Below are 24,391 nucleotides of genomic sequence, written 5' to 3' on the forward strand. Positions count from 1 at the left end.
CCGGCCAGTGTAGAAGATCAAAAAATAGTACTTACTTTGGTGAACGTTTTTTTAATCGCTTGAATTTATCAGCATTTAACATTTGTAGCTTTTCTGATAAACAAAGATTGCATATCTTACTCGTGTTAGAGCAACTCTATACTGCCTATACCATTGAGATGATTGACCTGCAAAACCAATTCCTAGTTATTATGATTGTTCTTCAGAGTTTAAACACATTTTTGTGATTCCCTACTGTTGCCTTGCCGGTAGAATACATACATAGATGCACAGATAGAGAGATAGATAGATAGATAGATAGGTAGAGAGATAGATAGATAGACGGACGGACAGACAGACAAATACATACATACATACATACATATACATATATATATATATATATATATATATATATATATATATATATATATATATATATATATGTGTGTGTGTGTGTGTGTGTGTGTGTGTGTGTGTATACATACATACATATCATACATACATACATACATACATACATACATACATACATACATACATACATACATACATACATACTTCAAATTAATTAATTAATTAATTAGCAAAAGTGGGTTTTATTGAAAGGCTAAGAAAATCTAAAAGATTGAAATCAGTGAGCGAACAAAGTGACTCTGACTAAAATGAAGTTGTCTTTATATGCTTTTGGAATTTTCTATGTGCCTGCTAGTCTCATGCAAGAAAACGACACTTGTGAAGGTCGTTGACTTATCGGAGTAATCAGTATTGAAATAACTTATTTCCGCTCAGTTCTGGACGTTGCCATCAATTTCTGTTGCGCTTATCGAATGCTAAGTATTCGTTATCTAAAACACGCATCCTGTCCCATAGTGTGTACGGTTCATGGTAAATAACATGGCTTAGTTTTTGACAACGTCAGGTGATTCAGATATAGAGCTCAGAAATAAATAAATGACAAAACAAAATAAAAAAACCGCCATATTTATAAAATTACATCTCTTTACATAACCAATATCATAGCTATGAAAATGCCACCCTTCAAATCAATCAATCATTTGCAGATTCTAAGAAACAAAGAAACTAGTTTGCATCTGGGTAAAACTTTGAAATGAAAATTTGCAAAACGGAACGTCATCGATACATAAATAACGCACATGATGCATAAAGACGACGTCTAAACTTCAAATGTTACAAAACTATACTGAATCTGTGATGTTAGTTTATTGATGGTAGTCGAGATAACGTATCTTGCCAAGACGGTAAGGGTGTCTTGGATGAATTTTGCAAATCGAACTGTGCATTGAAGTGAGTGGCAGCAACAACTGGTGGCGAAGTAGCAACTGTCTGATGGAAACGAGAATACATTGATTGTTGATCTTCACAATAGAAACCATCAACACTGAAAAGTCCTCTAGGTAGAGCAGATGCAGCTGGATATGACATCGGGACGAATGCGTTGTATGGTGACGTCACATTGTAGTATGGATCAGGAGAATTCATTGACATATAGCCGTAACCATATGTTGTCATAGTGACCCGTTCTTGGTCGCGATGACATTTACGAACTCTTCGTCGAGCTCGTCGTCTACGAAAGTCTCCCTTTGAAAAGTCCTCCTGACAAGCTGGGTGAATTGACCAAAAATTGCCTTTCCCATTTTCACTTCGTCCGTTCTTCGTAAAACATTCATTTAGCGAAAGGTTGTGGCGAATGCTGTTACGCCAACTTTTGTCCTTGTTGCGGTAATACGGAAAGTTATCAGTGATGTATTGATAGATGTCTGATAATAACATCTTCTTCTGTGATGTGCTCAGTATAGCCATGGAAATCAGGGCTATATAGGAGTGATTTGGTTTCTTATATCGTTCCGCTATGCTTCTCTTGCAATCATGGCTTCTGTGAATATTGTTGTCGGTCGTGATGGAAAATCCTGATGGATCAGATTGTTCTATACCAGAGTCTAAAGATAACAGTACATGGGCAATATTTTCTGGAGAATCGCTTCTTGTTAACTCTGCTTGGTCCTTACATAACTCTGATGGGTACGAATGAGTGGACGTCTGATTATAGGTTTTACAAAGGCCATCATATACTAGCGGCTCACCTGTCAAGCTTCTGTCACCCGTCAGGAAATCAGTCATCGTCTTGATCGATATTGCACAGATAGAGGGACTGTGCACAGGACAATGACCTTAGATCGCTTAACCGTAAACAGTTATTCAAAGCGAGCGTGTTTTAAGTACATAAGGCACCCAGAGAGTGAGGTAGCCTTGATAACTACTTGTATCTGTGTATCGGAATGTCACTTCTACCTTCACTTCATCGGTTTATATAGGAAAGCCATCCCATGGTTACAAGTAGTGGACACCTTATAACAACACAATATTGATCAAACTACTACAATTGGTTTTATAAAACTATGACGGAATCGAATTGTTCGGCGTTCAGACATCAAGTTGAGTAGATCAAACAGTTTAATCAACGGGTGTAATAAACCCTCCATTCATCTAGAATCATCAGAAGTGCCTTGGTCCCAGCCATGAAAAGGTCTTGAAGTCACGTGATGGTTTACTTTGCTTCAAAACAGTATATCCAATCAATGACATGGGTGACAACAAACATAATAGTTTCTATTAAGACGTTTTGTATTGGATTTAGACTACATTTGATTGACATCCTGAACACCGACTGTTTCTCATATTGTCTTTTTGATAGAAACTGAAAACATTGCACAATAAATCGTAACCACTTGATGTCCTCACACAATAGGTTCCTCATTACTGAACTCCACCTCGCTGTCAGACAAACCCTCCCATATATTTTGGAAGACAATTTACGCCTTCTGGAATTGTACCAACGTATGATAATTTTCATTGCCTTGAGAACTCCCTCAAACAAAATGTTTTCTTAAACTCATCAAACAAAGTGACGTCCTCTTACAGAGATATTCACATCACAATATTGTGAAATTATTCATAACCATATCTCTCCATCGCAGACTTTTGGAGCATGCCGCAATTTGCTAACTTGGATACGAACTCATTACAATACTGCCCTCTTCGTTATGGTTGTTTAAAAAATGCATTAGTTTGGATAGAGAAAAATAACAGCCTTCTCGCTTTTACTGACCAGATCTATCTTTGTACTTTATTGTATTGAAGATGTTTCATTGGTAACAGCAAGGAAAGGTGACAGTGCTTTTCGGAAAGGTGTGAAAACGCAGTTCTCAATTATCTTTTATCATTGGTAGTATTTTTCTCCTTTTCACTCATTTATAGTCTTCTATATTATAGTTATGTGATTCTGACCGTTTAAGTGAACTTTGACTGGTTCAATCTTTTCTCCCCTAGTATATGGACCGGTGGCCTCAAAAAGCAATAAAGTTATTAAAATTATCATAATATTTTTATCCATTTCCATTTACAACAATATGTCTCTCACTATAACTCTTTTTTATTCCAGAGAAATTTCGTACTCTGAGTGGTTGTTGTTTTGAACTTGTAGCAAATACAGAGCAAATGATGGTTTCATATTATTCATATTCATTGTGCAAATAAATAATTGGAGCACTTGCGTAATGAAGGCTAAGTCTAAAAACAAGAAAACGAGACTTTTTGTAGAAATTATAAAACTCGTCTCAGAGTGCATCAGAGAATTTACATGAGTAAAATAAAATTATCTTGTTTTTCATCACTGCTGTTACAGCAGGGACAGATTTGATCCATAGCGATCGTAGTTTGTGTAGAAGATTTAAATAGAAACTCAAGAGTTCGTTTATTTATAACCACCTTGAAAGGCAAGAAGTAGGTGAAGACCAAGGGTGGTTGAAGCCGTATACTTTTATATAATACTTTCCGTCCAGTAGTACTGGGTCTTCTTGACTTTGGAGCGTTACTTTGATATATTTTCTGATGAGTTCATCAGCTCTAATAGAATTACAGCCACTATAAAAATTGTTTGCCTTTACTTCCGGTGTTTCGTAATATTCTAGTTCTGACAATTTGGATGAGAGATATTTAATCATGAGCTCTGTACTTTCCTTACTGAACCTTTCTAGCATTTATAAAAAAATTCTCGATATTACTGCGACTTACAAGTTGGTAATTATGTACGCTGTGTGCAGCTTGTCCCTCAACTCTGCTGTGTCTCTGAAACACGATGGGGTGTCACTTCTGCATATGACCCGCTATACACTCTCTGCTTAAATTTACTAAGTTGAAGAGCTAGTTGAAAACTTCGACAGTCACTCTTGACTTGACTACAGACAAATTGTGTTGACTCTAGATCTCATTCACCATATCACGTGATGTGAGTTGACATAGAAGACCAGGCGGGGTGCATGACAAACATAAAAGAAACGTACAAAGTACGTAAATGTTAAGCACGTTAATGTAATTGTTATCGATTTTGAACTCCATGTGTCAAAGCAAAGTGTTTTGACCCGTCAATCAATTTACACAACGTATGCGTATGTATTACAACCACATTAGCTTTAAAAAAGGAGGAAAAAAATTTAGACCTTCACAATGTAAAACATTGATCATTATGTGATTTCAGTTTGCTTTAAATATGATTAAACATCGTTTCACAATGGAAATTATGTTGCAATTGTTATTTCGAGGTTGATTCGTTTCCTTTTCTGCTTACTGATAACCGATTGGGTAGGGAATTGATAAGCAATAATCCAGAGTTTTAGAAATTCCTAAGGGAAATATTAAAAGTTTGTTTTTAAAGGTTAAAACATTATCTCAGAGCTTGCACCCAGACATTGGATAGTCTCCTAACAAACAACCTTAATCAGTCTAATGGTACTCTTCTCCTGCGTAAGCTCCTATTCAAATTCACCAACCACAAAACAACCTTCATGCGATTTTTTATTCAATTACTTGCATAAAAAAACTTCTAAATGTTAGAAGATATCAGAGTAGGGTAAATCCTCGAAGCGTTTCAGTGTGTCAATATTGACTATATAAAGTATGCACCTGACTTAATTATGGAAGCTCTACCCTGTTTATATATGTTCACTTGGTTTTTTTTATTAATCATAGGGCAATTATCTACATTTTTCGGGGCTATGGAGCTAAACTAATTGTGTTGCTGCAAATTTCATGGTTTTCCACCAATATAGATATTTGATATTTCTCTAGTTCTTGCGAATATATAATATTTGATATAGTAATATAAATATAATTAAACTGGAAAACTGAAAAAAAAACAATCATTTGGTTCCCCTAAAAATTCATAGGCAACTTGCAAGGGATTTTAAGCCACATTGTTTTGATTTCTATCAAAACTACCATGGGGTGATTCATAACTATTAGTAAGTAAGCTACTGTTCAATTTATGAGATAATACGTACAAAATCAGTATCTTCATGTAACTCGAAAATACTGCTGGTAATTTCTAAATGTTGCAAAGGACTGGCTTTTTTACCTGTATCATATATATTAAAAAAAGGTCAAATACGATATCGAAACTCGTTTATTTCAACATCATTTGGAATGACATTTTTCTGTCTCAACATTTTATGGTTGTAAAGAAAATGTACAGTTTGTGTATCATTGGAACACATCTACTCATGTCTTCCTAAATAATTCAAGTCTGAGCATTTCTGAACTCATGTTATAAGATACGCTAAGCTCATTTAATGTAGTTTTGAATCTTATTTCGTCCTTTGTGTTTCCTTTAACCCTTTCACCACCAGAGTTTAGCCCAAACCCATTGTTAGCGATGGTGATTGTGGACCGTTTTACAGGGAACAGGTTAACTGAGCGACAACAGTTCAATAACTACAAATGGAAGGCATAATTATCCTTGACGCTATTTGTCATCACCAAGGAGATCTAGGAAGACTGTCGTAGTATTTCAGAGAATATTAGGAAAATAATATAAATTTTTCGGGCAGTAAAAGCAAAACCAGGTGATAGTTTGGTTGTTATCTCCTTGTGAATCCTTTGATTTGATCAATGCCTTGGTAAGTTTGAACTCACTGAAACTTTGTCGATAAAAAAAGCTTTACATGAAATGGAATGGCGTCGTACTGTAAAGGATTTGGTCCGTCCTTTATCTGTCCTGATCTTGTTTTGCTGCCGTCGTAGAGATGAGACAAAAATGGAGAACAGCGATAAACCGGACAGATTGAGTCGGGGCCAATCTTGTATATATCTTTGTATACGACTAGATTAGACCAAACATAAGTTATTTTTCGAGTATTAGGCAAATAATTCACCATTTGTTATCATAGTTGTTTGACCCTTTCGCAGTATTCACAGTTAAATGATCATTTATGCCACAAATGTCTATGCTGAACAGGATTTTGCAAAAGGCAAGAATAGCTTCGCTCCGAAATGAAAAGCTTTTTATCTAGGTAATCGCGATGGGTGGTGTTGCTAAGACCCTGGTTTCAATGATCAGAGTCTAAATCTATTTTTGATGGGACAGCTGACACACACCGCCCGCTGACACTATTCCGTTAGTTTAACACGTCGTTTCCTATGTTTCTATTGTTCAGGAAGGGACATGGCGTGATATATTCGTTACAGAACTCATCTCAGCGGGACTTGTTTGTTGTCATTTGAAAAGTAAGGGGACAATGCGCACTAAATACTAAATCTGGTCGCATTTAATTTGCTTCATATTGAGTCCTTTCTTTCGGTGAAATGTCAAGAATGAACACGGGCATGTGTCAATAATTTGTCAACATTTCGGAAACGGCATGTTTATCCAAAGTTTAGTAGAATGAGGATGACACGTCTTAGTAAGGCAGCCAGGTATGTGACGAATTGTACGTCGCTTCCAGTTGTCCTAATCGATTACGTTTAATCTACTTCGAAGCTCAGATTTTCTCCATAAAAATGGTAAATAAACTAATTCATCCAAAAGCTTGTTCATTCATAGAAAGTGTACTTTTTAGTGCTGTATAATGCATTCTATCGACAACAGCTTTTAATTTGTCTTTGTATTTCACTTTATTTTATATGTTTGTCACGCCTTTGAATTCTCATGCAAAGTTTCACATATTTGAATATTGTTGTGACGTAAGCATTTCATTTTAACTAGCAGAAGTAGATTCATAAAAAAAATCATTAAAAAATTCACTATGTCCATACAAAGTGGCACACAGACCTGTATTAAATGACACCTCTTTCAATGAAGTGCTTAACACGTCCATCGCTGCATTATTGCTAGCTGAATAATATCCGCCAACACATGGTACCGGGATCATAGCACCGCCAAACATTTTCACTGACAAATGTGTCAAATCACACGATCTGATGGTGGATTTTTCAGTAAAGTGTTTCAACACGCGATCTTTTGTGATTTTCGTTTACAACTTTGATAGAGACTGTCACGTGATTCAATGAGATTTTGGAACACTCCATAAAAACTTCAATTTGACATCATTCATCATTACATATAGGACTTTGGTGTTTGGGTGAAATAAGTTATTCGATTCCGCGCATGTTGCTTTTGATTACAATGACGAAATTAGTGTCACAATTTTACATGACCTTACCCTAGAAAATAACCTACTTAACCTGTATAAATATGTTTACCGGTAAAACGCTAATGAAAATTAGAGAATGTAAATGATCATAAACAAAACACTTAGACAAACCTTTAGTCAAATTGCTTCACTGAAGAAATAATAGATACTCTATCTTTTAGGAATTACACATTGTGCATTTTTATAGTCAGTATTGATAAGTTGAATATAGGAAATGGCTTACGTTAGTATTGATAAGTTGAATACAGGAAATATGCCATACATTAATATTGAGAAGTTTATATAATAGAAATGTCATACATTAGTATTGATAAGTTGAATATAGGAAATGGCATACATTAGAATTGGTAAGTGGAATGTAGGAAATGTCATACATTAGTATTGATAAGTTGAATATAGGAAATGTCATACGTTAGAATTGGTAAGTGGAATATAGGAAATGCCATACATTAGTATTAATAAGTTGAATGTAGGAAATGCCATACATTAGTATTGATAAGTTGAATATAGGAAATGCCATACATTAGTATTGATAAGTTGAATATAGGAAATGCCATACATTAGTATTGGTAGGTGGAATGTAGGAAATGGCATACATTAGTATTGGTAAGTGGAATGTAGGAAATGCCATATATCAGTATTGATAAGTTGAATGTAGGATGAACAATATGTAACTTTTCACAACTTAAATAAACAGTGTAGATAACACCAATCCACTCACTCAAACAGTATTGTTTTCAAATTGATTTATTGACCACAGTGGCAAGACTGCTGCAGGGTGTTCATTATCTTGATTCTCTGATTTTTCGAGTTTTGTTCTGTTTTAGGAGAATTATACAATATGTTATTGCACTTCAAAATCTTAAGTATGCCTACAGACAAAGTCGTCACTGTCCTGACTGGACAGATTCATGAAATGAATTCAATAGAAATTCACGGACGTACGCATATAAATATGTCATTTAAACGAGAAATTTAAGAACGTTGGCAAGAACTCTGATCAAATACATAATCACGCCCAGCGTAGATATCAGGTCATGTTCAGGAAAAATCTTACAAAACATACAATACGACTCAACTGACGAGTAATTGTGTTTTCAAGTTCAGGAAGGTAGGAGAGAGCCAGAATGTCACGTGACAAATGATAATGTTTAAAATGTCGTTTGAATAGACGGCAGATCATTTGGGTTTTTTATTCTTGTAACACAGTAATGCCGACTCTAATCGTTTAATGTGCGAAGAGCGAAACATTTCTCACAACTGACGAAAAACATTGCAAGGTGCGCACTTACATTCTTGAATTAGGGCAGCTGCGCATGCCTGTTAATATCAGTAAAGTTCAATTGCAGGAAATTTGACATAATAGCTAAGTATTCATTTATTCAAAGTGTATCAATGAGTATTTAGGTATGTTAATCTGGCGGGAATGACTCATTATCGATGGACGATGTTCATGTAACTTTATGTAAAGGGTAAATGTCTTACGTACGCAAGTAGTTTCTCACATTGGTCCGAAAGCACTGTCCCTCTATCCATAGAGGGACTGTGGTGAAAGACAGGAGGCCTAGCCTGAGGTAGCGATGTTCACCGGAAGACGTGTCGTTCTCAAAGAGCCTTGAATCCGATCGAAAAAATTTAACAGTTTAATAAAGCGTTACTTGAGAGTTTGGATAAGAAAATATTTGCAAGCATAATATTCCGTCTACTGTTGTAGACCGATAGCTTTGGAGATATTTACCGTTTTCTTTTCCCTGTGAGCAGTATAGCATCCAATGTTTTGTGCATTCTATACAAATTTAGTAAAGTCAGCAAATGTCGCCATATGTTTACGTTTAGCAATACAAATATTGTTTTGCTACAAGTATCAAGTAAAAAAATTACCTACATGGACAGATCCTTATCACCTTGTGATATCCACATACATAGTGCCTGTAAAGTTTTCGACTTTTCATAGAAAAGATTACTCTTCGTCATCATTAGATAAAGTGTAACTGTACCCTAGGTGGTGTAAGTTTTGTGAAACATTAATATCAGTAATTTTCTATTCAATGCACATGGTTTTACGCCCAGAGTTAATCTGTAACCTGATGGTAACGTCTAGTATTGCAACCCTGTATGACATTATCCAGTGTGTCGACACAACAAATCCCTAAGTCAAGGGCAGCTGAAATACTGATTTATAATACTAAGAATAGCATGCTTCGTCGTTCGTTGGCTCAAATGAAAATGATAACTTTTCAGGTTGCCTCTAAAAAGGATACCCGGGCACCCTAGAAACATGTCTGTGTTACAAAGACCTCAGCTGATCGACCTGAGAACATAATAAAGCCGTTGGATATCGCCCTCTTACGGCATTGACTGGAGAACAGTGCGACTTTTAGTAGCACTCTGAAAATAATGTGTGATTTTCATTCAGTCGATAATAATGCTGCATTCGTGTGGATAAAGAAAGATGGTGAAATTATGAAAAAGCTTTTGAAAACTTTCTTTAAAACTTTGACTGGAAAATAATAATCCAAATAAAGAGTAAGGCGATGCCTGTTTGTTGTCATGCGCTTGACCATTTAACGCTTGAATTGTCCTGTTACAATTGTGCTTTGTTCCTTTTCCTTTCCCATGGTTTTCTTAAGATTTTTGGAAAGAGATTTGTTGCCGTTTTGAATTTATAAGTAGTATTACATGTAAAGCCTGGCACGTTCCTACATCATGTATATCATTCGCGCAAATGCAACTGGTATGTGTTGGAGATATACATGTGGGTATCTCTCCACAGTTATTGCAAAGTACCGGGCGATGTATTTCCTGCAAAGTGAATATAACAGCTGAATACGAGTACAGATTTATTCCTATCACAATAACAGCTGCAACCATGTTCATGAAAACGGCTAAAATGACAACTTACTTTGAACGACTTTCAGCAATTTTTCGAATGAAATTGGTATCTTTGCTCTTCTCACGTAACGATATTGGATGGAAGGCTGAAAATCTTATAGTTTTTTCTGAACGACGAGCAGTTGCAGGCTGCCTTGCAGTTCGACGCCCTGTGGCTGTCTTTATCAATCAACTTTGAACAGAATTAGTCAAATATCTGTTCAACTATACAAAATCCAGTACTTCTATGTCATTACCTTTTTATTTTGAAATACACTGGGATATTGTGTGCACCGTGAACAGAGTACAGAACTGTCAGAAGTATTGTGACATGTATTTTAGTCGAAACATGAATTTGGAATACGCATGGGCTGTTTTTGTATCAAGCTCAAACGGTCTCAAATATTCTGCATCGATTGCCCCGCAATCCTTAAACACTGGAAAGCTGCGCCACTTTAATATCAATAATAACCAACAGTTGATAGTCAAATTATATTTATACATTATCCTTTGAACTCTCTGCATGTACACATCCATGCGTGACATTCGACTTCTTTCTGCTCATTTTTGACAGTGAAATGTCAACGATTTGTTGTGTCATTTTAAGGCAAATGCCCTAATTGCTAATACAAATGCCAACTTCCTACATTTTCCAAAAATCATTCTTATTTTTATGATTCGGTTTAGTGTCCTACACGTAAGTGTCTTACAGAAAGGCAGTGGTCTATAGATCCCCAGAAAGGCAGTGGTCTATAGATCTCCAGAAAGGCAGTGGTCTATAGTCCCCTATCAGCATGAAAATGCGCCTATAAATGTGTGTGCTATATATATTGAGTGGACAATTGTCTGCCAGTAAAGCTGACCATAAATTCGGACAGTTTTACAAGCTGGCATTCGTATCACTGCTTTGAATGGTGACAAAATTATGTCGAAGACAATGATAACATGCACAACATAGCTGTAAAATTGGCAGCCAGAGTTTCAGAATTCTGTCCTTTCATCGAGAAATCGTAAGACATATAGTAAAGAGTACATGACGTCAAGACACGGTGACTGTAGAGGTCCAAGGGCGCCTTGGATTATTGTAAAATGTGGGCGTGCCAAGTGTGATTGGTGATTTGACGAATTATGGTCTACCTGCTGCGTGGAGAAGAATGGAGATAGCAACTCACGCATCGAATGCATTCAATGATTGGCACCGTACATCGATGAGGTCATTGTCTACAGATTTCAAAAGAATCTTTGTGTAAGTGTTTTGTAGATGTTTTGCAAAAGGATTTTTCGAAGACGTCAATACATTGCACATGGTCCCTACCATCCTGATCAATTGTTTGTACCAAACAATTACTGTAGTTAAATTCGCCGTAATTACTAACTCCGCCTCCCTGAGGCCTCCCACAACTGAGAATTGTTTTGTCTCAATACAGTGCTTGTACGGCACAAATAAACATTACAGCTCTTTGCTTCAGCCATGTCTAATGGTCATCTTCAGTGCTCATTGATCGACGATGGCCAATGTATGTCAAAGTTTTATAATATTGGTTTCTATTGTGAAATCAAACATAGAAAAATAACATGGATACAAACATGTACCATATAACACAACTGTATGCAGCTAATTAGAAACCTTGTACAGAGATAGAAACGATCATATTCAACAATGTATAAGATTATACATCGAATTGTTTGTGAGTGTAAATGACTTTCAAGTTATCAAAATAAGATTTTCAGACAAGTTTTATTGAGAACAATTGCATGTGAACAATTACATACTTGCCTGACACAGTACCTGAAGTACACAGTACCTGCCGTTGTATGTTCATCTGTCTGGCACTGACCCTGTGTGCCGTTGTACGTGCATTTGTCTGGCACTGTGCCTGTGTGCCGTTGTACGTGCATTTGTCTGGCACTGTGCCTGTTTGCTTGTTTGCTTTCTGAGAACAAGTTTGCTGAATACGCGCCGTACATGAAAACAACTTTGGATTTTTCAGCTGATGCCAACTTAAATGTGTCTATAAAGTGTAATGCCCTTCCTTGCTTTTTGTCCATGATGTTTTCATCAAGTAAATTGTACAAACAGGGCTTGCCTTCTTAATTCTTAAAAACGTTTCGTCAGACATCTTGCATCAGAGAAATGGTAAATGAAACGAAGCAATATGTATGAGTGTTAATGCGGTCGAGATGCATGCACCAGTCATACGTGTGACCAATAATTCACTAAGCGAGAGTTGTACACAAATTGAATGCAATGAGTGTTGCTCAACGCGTCTACCGCCCCCCCCCCCCTTAAAAAATCCCAAGTCTTTCATATTAAAGTCTTTGGCTTGGTATATGCACATCATTTCAATTCATCGGCTTTGGTCTTCACAAGTCTACAGTCCAACACCTCGCATAAGTGATGTTATGCTTCAAGTAAAATCTCGGCAACAGCAACACCTAAGTGATACATTTCATGAGGGTAAGCTCAAACAACTCAAAATAATCATCAGCTTGTTTACGGTACAACAGAAGAAAGGAACCTCAATGCTATAGCCACTCACCTTATTAACACCTTAGGCAAACGCGATAATTACAGGGGCGGTGAGGCATTCGCACCTTTTGTGAGTGATCCTCGTTATCCATGCATACAGCCACCATCAACGTATTCATCAAGCTTATTGTTTATCTTTGTCAATATTTTCCCCGAAGCTTCCCGGTTAAATTTTTACTGGCTGTTCCATGTGTAACCAGCTATGTCAAATATCGTACAGCAGATTTTTCCCGATGTTTTCCCACGGAGTCAATGTAAAATGTTCATAGAAAAATACTAAGAGAACGCGCCAAAAGTAGTTGCTGTTTTGATTTTACATTATCTTTTTATTACGAATTTTAATAGCAGATGGCTACAGCGTGTATGAAGAGGGGAGAGCGATTTAGGTAAATGCGTTGCCAGGGTAGTAGAGATAGCTACTTTTTTAACTGTGTTCTCAATAGCTAGGGCGCAGTAACCTGCTACGGTGTTTTCAAAGTGTGTACAGCGAATTCGTGGCCGAGTATAACAGCAACGACTTGAACGAGTGAGTTGCAGGTTTTGAGAGTAAACATATCGAAATTGATTTGAAGATGTTGTACTTAAGTGTTGTGTAAAAGTTTGGCTGTTACCGGGCAAACCATGGTCACAGTTCTGTGAGAGAAAACCTGTATTGCTAATAATTCACCGTTGAACTACATTTCCCGATTCCCGCCAAGTAATTGTGGAAATCTTTTGTTAGCGACCAGTAAGATGGTCTATTACATGTGAGCAGAACAGACTATTGCTTGCCATAATGCTATTGTTCAGCTCCCCATGTGAAGCTTTCAATGCAAAAAAGGAAGAGAAAAATGTTAGCAGCTGATGATTAAAAGAACTCTGCGGTCTTGTTTTTTCGTATTTGCTCGATAACAAAATTGAAGACAGTTGTATCCGAGCCATCTGCGCTGAAAGTTGATGGGCGCGATACTTTCTCCATACAGCATTGAACCTAAAATTGCGTCCGGCGCCTTTTTAATATGGACATCAAAGTGGTGTGGTCTAGTTGTGTTGACAGATTACTGTAACTCCTGCCGACATCTTCCAACGTTGATTTGAAAATCAAAATTGAAGATCCGGTAATCATAAACCTGAATTTTATTATTCGTCTTCTGATGGTGTGCATTGTGGCTGTTACGTGTCTGTCACTTATTGTGGTAATTTAGCCCTTGCTGCGACCATGTTTTCAGTATTATAGAGGCAAATGACGGCCTTTGTATGATTTTTAGTGCTGCAGATGGTAGGCATTGCCTGTAAGCATTGTTCTGTCTCTTGCTCTGTTGTCCGGTGGGAGAAAATCGAACAGCCGATATGGACTGGCATTTATTGCATACATGGCAATTGTTAATTTCTCACGTGAGATTTTACGGTCAGTCTTATAAAAAGCACACCATAAGTCTACATAGAGTTTGTCACCTTTCCAAGTGTCCATTTCAAATATTATGATTTCCTCCTTCAAAAGTGTTTAATAACCACGGATTTCAACACATTTTACCTACTCCTTTGTAGTAGGAACAAAACAAGAACTGTTTTTGTAAAATATAGTTGCCAGTCTATCCACTTTACACGTCCTTGTCCAGTCTGGCTCAGTATGACGAGTTTCAATAGAAGCTTGACAAACTCTACGCTCGTCTCACTGAGCAGCAAGGCCTTTTTCATCGCAAACCGGTCGAATGCGAAATGAACCCAAAATTGGATAGATCTCTTTCTTAAACTTTCCAGATGACATGACTCATCATTTAAAGCTAGGCACTTTGCATTATTTCCGATGGATTGCAAGCGTTTTTCTAAACACTGCACGCCTTGTTGGCCGCATTGACTTATTGCGTCCAGGGACCATCTCTAAAAGCGGACTCTATTTACAGAAATAAATGCCCACGCCATTGTTCGCTTCTACTTGGCTGCTTCTGGTTTCAAAACATCAACGCTCCAACACGTTAAATTCGAGAAAAGGAAAGGTACCTTACCCAGCTGACGCAAATACTGCTATACGAAGTCGAGGAAATATATTGTATTTCACAGTGAAGCAATCAGCTCCTATCTTCAAATATTGTGAACATTTATTTTTTTTATTTACTCTAAGTAAACACTTACACGGCAAACTTACACACATCCTTTGGTCGGTTTCCTATGAACAGATACAACAAAAGTATCATTTATTAATTTAAATTTGTATAACACCGAATATGCATCATTTGTCTTGGATATTTTACTTTGGTCACAGCGGCGTTTACACTGGGCACACAATTACCAAATTGAAATAAAATTTGCTGTTTTGTCAATAGCGGCTTCCTTTGTCGACTGTGTCATATATTCGATAATGGTTAATTTCCAACATTTGAACCGTTTAATCTAATGTTAAATTTTCGCAGTATAGCTTAAGCGACTGATAGGAATTTTGTCAAAAATGTGTCAATTTCTCATGTCCTTTGCCATGGAAACAACCTGCTTACAACACCACACGACAATCGCTGTCTTCAAGCAAGCTTTTATTTCATTACATTTGGCAAATGAATTTAGTGACGTAATTGAATTAAGCAGCGTCTTTCTGATCTCGCTTATTTTAAGCGAGTGCTTTTAAAAAATCTTGACACTCCGGTTTTAAAAGTCACCGTAAAAAGCTTTCAATTAAGACAAGCCTACAGAGGGAGATGTAGCAACGGAATCAATACGATTTTGTGACATACCACCAACAACGCCTATTAATTTCCTTCGTTTTAAACTTATCAAATATTAATTGCCCGTCTATTCCCCCTCAATCATGATATTTTGCCAGAAAATGGGTCGCACTTAATCATCGTTTACTTGAGTATTAACTAATCAGTGGCCGTCGTCATCAAATGCGCGCTTTCTAACTCCTGCTAAGTTTGCGGTTTACTCGCTAAAAACGTTGGACTTTGAGTAGGGTGACGTGTGTGTGTATGTATGTGTGTGTATTTGTACTCGGCCATAACACCAATCCCTTCTAGGGGTTAGCTGATTGAATTGCCGGACATTTAAAACGTAAAAGGTACAAATCGAAATTTAATTCATGCGCACTGAACTATGTGTGCAAGCCCGGGGGTATAAATAAATATGGTTGTAGGTACAGCTGAGAGCCCGCCTTGCATCTCTAACTGTAAAATGTGAAGTTATTCCCGATTTTGACAGCGAGATGTTTTATGACGATGCGAGAGCAAGCCTTTTAACTATTAATTTACATGTTAAATAGAAACATATACATGGCAGTTAGGGGCTAACACATCTCACAAGTGTCCTCTCATTTGGATCCCTGCACCTGTTCCCACTCACAAATGAACGCTTTCCACTTACTAAAACCATGCTTCATATCATGACAAAGTTGTGAAAAGTCACTCTGGTGCTTACAGTCAAAGAGGTTCATTTTAAAGTCTGATCTGTTGTCATAGTAATACGACTCTAAAAATCTCGCCCAATTTTCTGTCGTTATCACGTTGTTTGTGACTCACACTCTGACAAACACAACGGCTTTCACAAAATATTTGAAAACGTAAGCGTGGACGGTTGCCCGTAAACCGCTTGGGAAAGAGGGCCATTGGAGAATTGTACATGCATTTTTCAACGATAATTCAGCAGGGCTGCACATCAACAACACCGATGTCGTAGGCTTTTAAGACAGACTGACTTTATAAAACTTAATAGATTACGATAATACAATTAATGATATATCAAATGCGTCAGTCAATGTACGAGGTGCGATGGCATCATTCGCATTACCCTATTTTACCGAATTAAAAGGCGCTGTCAATGATTCCAGCCCTATCTTTTGCATGGTAATACCGAATATGCAGACATTGTGAAGCGTACATGTTACCGAGGATCAATCCACTATCCATGTATGTCAAGTCATTTGAATTTCAAAACAACTAGAGTGCTTTTTACTTCACTCGATATCTTTCACCATTTTAATACACGACTCCATCTTGAGTGTGTTATTAAGCCATATCTTAAGTATTTGCATTGCATTTATAGTAACCACGTATGCTCTATTTCACCTGGTAAATTGTCTCCTACGGACATAGTGTTTGAAACAGACTTGCAAAGACTATCACGATATTGTGATCTTTTAGCTTGTCTTTGTGCGACCAACAACCAGAAATATTCATCTTTGGGTCATTTCATATCAAGAATATATGAATACACAGAGGTGTTTGTCTGCGTAGCTTATTAAGCTGAACTAATTCATATATTTTAGTCAGTGCCCGGCAGGTTATCGCCATTTTTCAAGCTTTACTGTTACAGAATAGCACATTTCAAGACTTCTCACCCTTTCCATCGTGATCAAATTGCATGACAAATGTTTTTGTCAAAATGATAATTTTTATGACAAAAACCAAACAGCACGTACAGACCAGAACATGTCCTGTACAACTGGCTTCACTACCATTGACAGGCGTTGATCAATTTTGATAACTCAATTCCGCCCAATTTTCTGCGGTTTGGTGGTGATTCCTATCTTGGTCTATTCCAATGTTTCTGTTACATTTTTACAGGTAAATTTGATTCAAAATATTGATGGTATTAAGCAAATTAAAGTCGAAGTTACCGTTGAGCACGTAGTAGGGAATATTGAGAAATCCCAGTTTGGTTATTACCTATGACGTATGGATTTCTTACCAATAAGCATTCCGGTGACGACAATTTAAGAGCATGATAGCGTGTCATGTTCCTCTAGACTGCCGTATAATGAAAGTTAATCAACCGTGAATTTTACAGACAATAAACTTGCGCCAAACATATCGATTCACAATAAATTTAAAAAATGAGAAAATTTTGCCTTTGCCCTTCTCGACAAATCCGGTTTTTTTTCACAGTGTCTCATCATTTATAACACACAACACGTCGTGTCTATCTCAGACCATTGCTGTGTTTGTAAACTGTTTACCAGGGAAAACAAACCGGTGCCCGGTATTGAGGAACAGAAAACGAGTCTCCACAGACTACACTGTTGATTTGAAGGGCGATATAGAGACGGGCCGTTAGCTCCATTTGGACTGTATAAGTAACAGTATCGTAAAGGTGCATCTCCCTAACCAAGATGTTATCTGGCAGCAAATGGATCGGCAAGAACAACATTAAAATTTCTACTTTGAAAAATCAGGAAACCTTTCATTCTCCGTGGCGATGATCTATAGTGGGCATAGTACCAATAATCTCGCTCAATTGGGAACATTTAGTCGGCGACAGCTATCAATTAGCACATTATAGAGTACATGGGACGCAAGACCTCAGAGACATCAGTAGGGACAACTCATTAGGTCTAACCGAACATCGCTAAATTCTTCTCCGTAAAGGTTGAAGTTCAGATCACAACGATCTTTACTAACTGAATAACATTTGAGGGATGTACTGCGAGAGTGCTACAGCTGTGTTAAAAGTGAAATAGGAACTACCGTGTTTAAACTATGAACACAGGATTAGTGATGGACATGCAATTCAGCGTTTCACTGTATTTGTGGCGGCGAACTCATGAACAATGTCTTTTGGTTCTGTATCTAATACGTGAAATATTGACATCTTACAAGTAATTTGTCAGGATCAAGAGTATACAGACAAAATAGTATGACTCTTTGCACAGACACGTTGGACAAATTTCACTTCATATCTCACCGACATCTTGGCATTAAAGATTGTAAATGCGTCGTCATGTTCTTAAATGAAACACAGTGCAAAACGCTACGAGATTTTGTAAACTCTAAATGGAACATGTTTTAGTGACGACATCATTTTCAAAGTACTGCCGGGACGATAGCCATTCTCGCACTACCTCTTAAGTTACATGTTAAATTTCCTTGTTCTATAGCTTCTAGTCAACTTGCCCACCAGTGCTATTATCCTAATCAGGCGTAGAGTCGGCAGTGGCGGCCTGATAGCAAGCAAGCTGTTCATCTTTCCACTCCATTTGTCGCACAAAGCTTCCTCTATCCGCACTCCGCACATGAAAGTGTCTGTAGACCGACAGCAAACGTATTCTTCATTCCAATTTGTACATCACAAAGCTTGCTATAAACACATAACATTGATATAATTTTCCTCGGCCAAATCTAGTATATATATGGTGATAAAATATGCTGTTTTGATGTGACTGTTATCAGACTTCTTAAATAACTCGTTAGTCTTTCTTTTTTGAACGGTTGTAAAATACGATGTTCTTCTGAAGTCGGGATCAACGACGAAATATTTGTAAGACCTGCCATTTATCTTTATTAGGGGGCAATTAGAGAATACGGAAATATGGTTGAATAAACCGTTGTTTCACGCCTTACCTGAGTATACCGGGAAAATATTCGAGTAATATCAATGGATTGTCTGCGTTATAAACATTGCGATATGAATACATAGCAGATGCCTGTGTGAGGCGATTATTGCAAATGTTTGTCAAAGTGTAACACCTTTATAGCGCTCAGAAAGTGATGACCTTGAAGGTGGACATCTTGGCTTTACTCTGTTTTAACATATCTTCATTACTTAAACTGCTGACATGAAAACAACTGAAATCATAATTCAACCTTTGCTTTAACTATATATTAACTTTATTCAAATTTAAATTGTTTTGAAATCTAAGACTCTCTTTTTAGAACAACATCTATAACCTGAATAGATCTTGTTGCAAATTTCGCAGGCAAAAAAAACCATCCAATTTTCCTTTGTTTGTAACAACTGTCCTCTCCTTGGTCGTCATGGTGGCATTAACGTGCCACATCTCACATGTTACCTTGACGTTTATTGTTTTTCAAATTAATGTGAAATGTTAATTACAAGCTTACAAAAACTCTGTCTCGGTATTTGAGGATCTCGTTGACTGTTTAAGCTATCATGGTGTTATTTAAGGTCACGATCTAGCAGTAATTCGCTTCAATAAAACAATTATTTTAAAACCAGGAAAGAAATGGGAATTTTACGATATCTCGTCCATCAAGGGATATCATTTTTAAAAACACACACAAAGTGCATTTTGCCTCATTGCTTTTAAATTTCATTTTACGTGTGGACGTGTTCAATTTTGTTTATTTAAAAGTCCGTTCGTAGAATATAATTACATTTTTCCTATGACATCATCATAAATCATATAAATATGCCATTGATCGTCATATCTTACTTGAATAAGGAAAGCAAAAATGAAAGTTGCGTTTTCATTATCAACACAAAAGAAATTGTGCTCATTTCCTGTGTCATTTTCCCCCGAACATACACGTATCTCTATCTCTCTATAGCAACAGTAGAAAGCCTGCAAGTCAGAATATCTTACTGGTTCAAAGTCAAGTTAAGGATTTTGTATAATCGTAACTATCATATTGTCATTTATCATATTATTAAAATCTCATCTGAATCATAATTCACACTAACGAATTTGACAAATTAAAATAGTAGTGCGACAAAACGGTCTAGTATAAAAATCAATGTGAGACAAACATGGTAAAAGATACGTCTAAACATAGCGACACCATCAACATGATTTGAAATTTTCATTACCAAGATAATAGTGACATACAGATGTCGCTTCGTTTAATTTGCTAAGAGGGGAGATATTAGACATGAAATAATTTACAGAGTTCTGCTTAGTGTATAGGAGTGGTATATTGTGATAACATTCCGGTCCATTATTTGTCATTCCTGTTCATGATTATTTGAACCAACAGACCGGTTTTGTATTGAAATAGCTTGCAGTGCTTTCCTTCTTTTGTTTCAAAATACTTGATTGTGTTCATAGCGGGGTGAGATGTTCTAATTAATGCACTCCCCTAGCTGTGCGGGGAAATGTCGCATTTATCACACTGTAACAATAGGATTAGAATTAAAATAATTAGAATGAGAATAAGCTAAGCATCATTGAAAGTGACGGCTTCAAAAAAGCTTGGTGAGAAACCCTGACATGACAGTAGGCAATAACAACATGTCATTAACAGTGACGAAAGCAATTCTCTCCAAATCAGGCAGAAACGTTGCATGTTTTCGTCGAATCACGTGATAGATACAACCAAGCGAAAGAAGGGCAGAGTGTACAAACACCACATTTTATTTGTTTTTCGTCTTGTTTCTAAGTCGCAATTTGTTTGGAGAAAAACGTTTGAAAGCCTGGCTCCATAGCTTCCGTCAAATACAATAATGATCAAGTGCATTTACGATGAAGTAAAATTATGGCGTAAGGACCCTGGAGGAAATGTACCTTGGTTGATGAACAAGCGTTGTTAGTTGAGTACTTAGCGTATCCCCATTAAGAGTCAATCAAGTTTCATTGCCGCATTTATATTTCATAAAAATGCGTACACTCGTGTCTACAATTCAGGGCACACTAATTCTATTAGGAACGAAGCCTCTACGCTGTCTTCCGTTTTCAATCTACAAATTTGAGCGGTATTCTATAACCTCATCTGTCTACAGATATACACGGAAATGAACTAATGTATTTTCCTAAACCAATTCCCCTGTTTTTTTTCTTCTTTTTTATTAGGTGTAACAGGTTGAGACAAAAATGTGACAAGCATATGCGGGCGTTATTTGTGGCATGGCATATGCAGACATTCAAGGGAAAAAACCCTAGTTAAATTGATAAATCTTAAACTATGATTCTAGGGGCCTTGTTTGAACGAAGCTTGTTTTCACCGAATGCCCTTTTCTGAAGTCTTTCGAAATTGGTCATCTTGGATTGATTCGGCCGTACTTCTGATGATAAATCGAGACAGTTCACATAATAGAAGATTATCCACCGATGACAACATGCAGATTAATGTGAAATTTCGAGTCAAAACAACGCTTTATGAGAGAGTGATCATCTAGATGTTTGATTCCATACTAAATAGTAGCGAAGATGTGTATTGCCTGAAGTCTCTAGGGTTGTCTAGCTTGCTCTGTATTTAGAGTGCCAATGTTGATATTGAATTTGACAGTGCCCACTTACTGTGATACGTTTCAACTTATCACCATTTGCATTGTCTTTGACATTTTCGTCATGCATAGTGAAGAAGTTTTCGGCAACAGACGTCAGTTTTATAATTCGCCTTTTCTGTATAAATAAACATTCGTGTAATACATACATGGTAGTCTTCATTGAAAAAGCCTGCCTTGCAAAAGTATCATAATTCTACTCTGCTGTACAGGACAAAGGATGTAGCTCCTCCAGATTGACAATCTCTCTACCTTATTCCAGCAGCTCAAGTTCTGAGAAATATTTGATGCTAACTTTGCATAAAGTGACGGTTTATGCTATTCTAGGTATCCTGGCCTGACATTCACCGATTGGACTGACATTTCTTTCTGACCAAAATTCGTCACCTAAAAGTATTTAGCAACACTCTGCCGTTGAATGTGGTGGTGCCCCTCTTATACCCATATCTATTCTTTGAACCGTATTACTCTCAGCTTTGGCAAGTAAACTGAGCTGTCACATAATATAAGTCAGAAGTTGAAGCTTTCAACATCTTTGTGTCACAGAGTCATTCTCCAAACACGTAAAGCATAAACAGTGTCTATGCGTTAACTTAACCACAATTATGACATATATCATTATTGTTCAGTTTACACCACAAATACTTCTCGCAATACTGCAGCAGCACAAGTGTCTAGCATACATTGAGATATCCGCATGCGCACTGCCGAAGTCATAATGCGAGAAACAACAGTGACCACAATAATCACAAACTAGTGTCATTCTAAACCCCTTAGCATTATATACTTTGAATTGAATGACTGTTAAAAGCATAGATCACGTGCATAGGACGACATCATTATTCCATTGTTCCAAATTTGTTTCTGCAAACTGACACCAAATTCACAAACGCCAGGTTTTATGAATGTAGATACAGGATGTTAGTAGATCAGCCAGAAGGGGAAAATCTGCCTTTCAATGAATGTATCGGCTAAAATCTGTATGAAAGAAGACCTCTATCATCAAAATTAACGATGATAAACTAAAAATGCTCCAAGGGATGGTCAGTATCATTCTATACACAGTCATGGAGATTTCTAAAGAGTAGCCTAGCCACTTCCCTTGAGTAAAGACCATTGCTGATATTTTCTATTCCCTCTAAACTTGGCGTAAAATACACATACATACATACATACATACATACATACATACATACATACATACATACATACATACATACATACATACATACATACATACATACATACATACATACATATAAGACGAGTGGAAGGTGGCCTTAAATTCATGTAAAGTAAACAGTATGTGAAATACGACGACGATAAAACATAACTGTCTAATTTACGTATTCAACAGTTCATATCTTGCCTATTTCTTTGCTCTTCCCCTGTGACGTAATTACCTTCAAATTAAATGTCATGGTTTTGCGCGAAATGTCACAAGAAATGTACTCACAAATAATCCAATGTAGACGAAGCTATGTCTCAAACACAAGTCACAACAAACAGTTAACTTTTGATATAATAGATGAAAATAACAATAGGTAGTTTCTGACTTTCAACCTAATAGGACGTCATCTTTCCTAATTCCTTCCCCCTTCAGAGCGTTAAGATTTCCGAGAGGTAAAATTAATCGACAGTTTTTGCCAAAGAGCAGATCAAAACTATGATGTCTCTCTCTCTATTTTCTATGTCACGTCTATGTAGTTTTTAAATTGTCGTGCCATGGTTTTTAGTTCTATATCGTTTTCTGTGTCAACAGGTTTATAATACCGTCAAGGAACTTTCTGGTCGAGTCATTTATCAATTTAGCGTGATGGTGATGACGATGATGATGACGAACGCCGTCAAACTAGAACAGTTTTTGATATGTTATCTGAGAACATCATGAAATATAACATTAAGGTTAAAATCATCTGTGGTAACGCCATGAAACGTTTATCGGTCCGTGTAATGTACTGACTGTGTGTGTCTTTGAAATGCGAGATTAACTAACCCTTCCCTGTCATTACAATTATTACTTTACATTGGCTGTAGATTCAAAATAGCTAGCTAAGCTGTCTGACAAAAGGTTACGTTTTTCTTCTCACGGTAATTTTACGAGACAATTGTGTTTCTTAAAAAATCAATTAACTATTCTCGGCCACGATGAAATTATCAGTTACAGCATGTCTACAGGTGTACATTTTGAAATTACACAGGCACACAGAAAGAGGATCAACCAAGGCAGAGGGTTACAGCGAGATAGCAACATTATGGCACGTAAACCCCATAATACCTTTCAACAATTTAATCGATGGGTTTACCAGTCTAAATTTAAAAATGCTTGATGAAGATTGGCAAAATAACTAAGTGGTTGAAATGAAAAAAAACCCCAAAGTTATCATGTCTTAACGGAAAACAAAATCTTGACACGTCAACATCGTGATTGATTGACAGGAATATCGATGAAATTTATTGTTTATCGGTGGCAGTACACTATCGGCGACAATAAACTGTTTATTATAAATTACCAATTTTAGATCTAAGATCATAAAATGTCCTTTCTTGTAAATTTGAATGGTCGGAAAATTATAAAATT

At 36.8% G+C, this 24,391-nt stretch overlaps 1 protein-coding gene across 1 annotated transcript; it reads right to left on the reverse strand.

Annotated features, from left to right (window-relative positions):
* Positions 1–558: 558 nt before the first annotated feature.
* LOC139122103 (forkhead box protein D3-like) lies at positions 559–2,328 on the reverse strand. The gene has a single exon (XM_070687493.1). The coding sequence runs from the start codon at positions 2,119–2,121 to the stop codon at positions 1,198–1,200; it is 924 nt and encodes a 307-aa protein (XP_070543594.1). The 5' UTR covers positions 2,122–2,328; the 3' UTR covers positions 559–1,197.
* Positions 2,329–24,391: the final 22,063 nt, after the last annotated feature.

This window comes from Ptychodera flava, chromosome 21, assembly GCF_041260155.1.
Source record: "Ptychodera flava strain L36383 chromosome 21, AS_Pfla_20210202, whole genome shotgun sequence".
NCBI lineage: Eukaryota > Metazoa > Hemichordata > Enteropneusta > Ptychoderidae > Ptychodera > Ptychodera flava.

What these genes read in the sequence shown, in the direction of transcription:
- LOC139122103 (XM_070687493.1), bottom strand. Translation starts at nt 2,121, where the DNA reads ATGACTGATTTCCTGACGGGTGACAGAAGCTTGACAGGTGAGCCGCTA.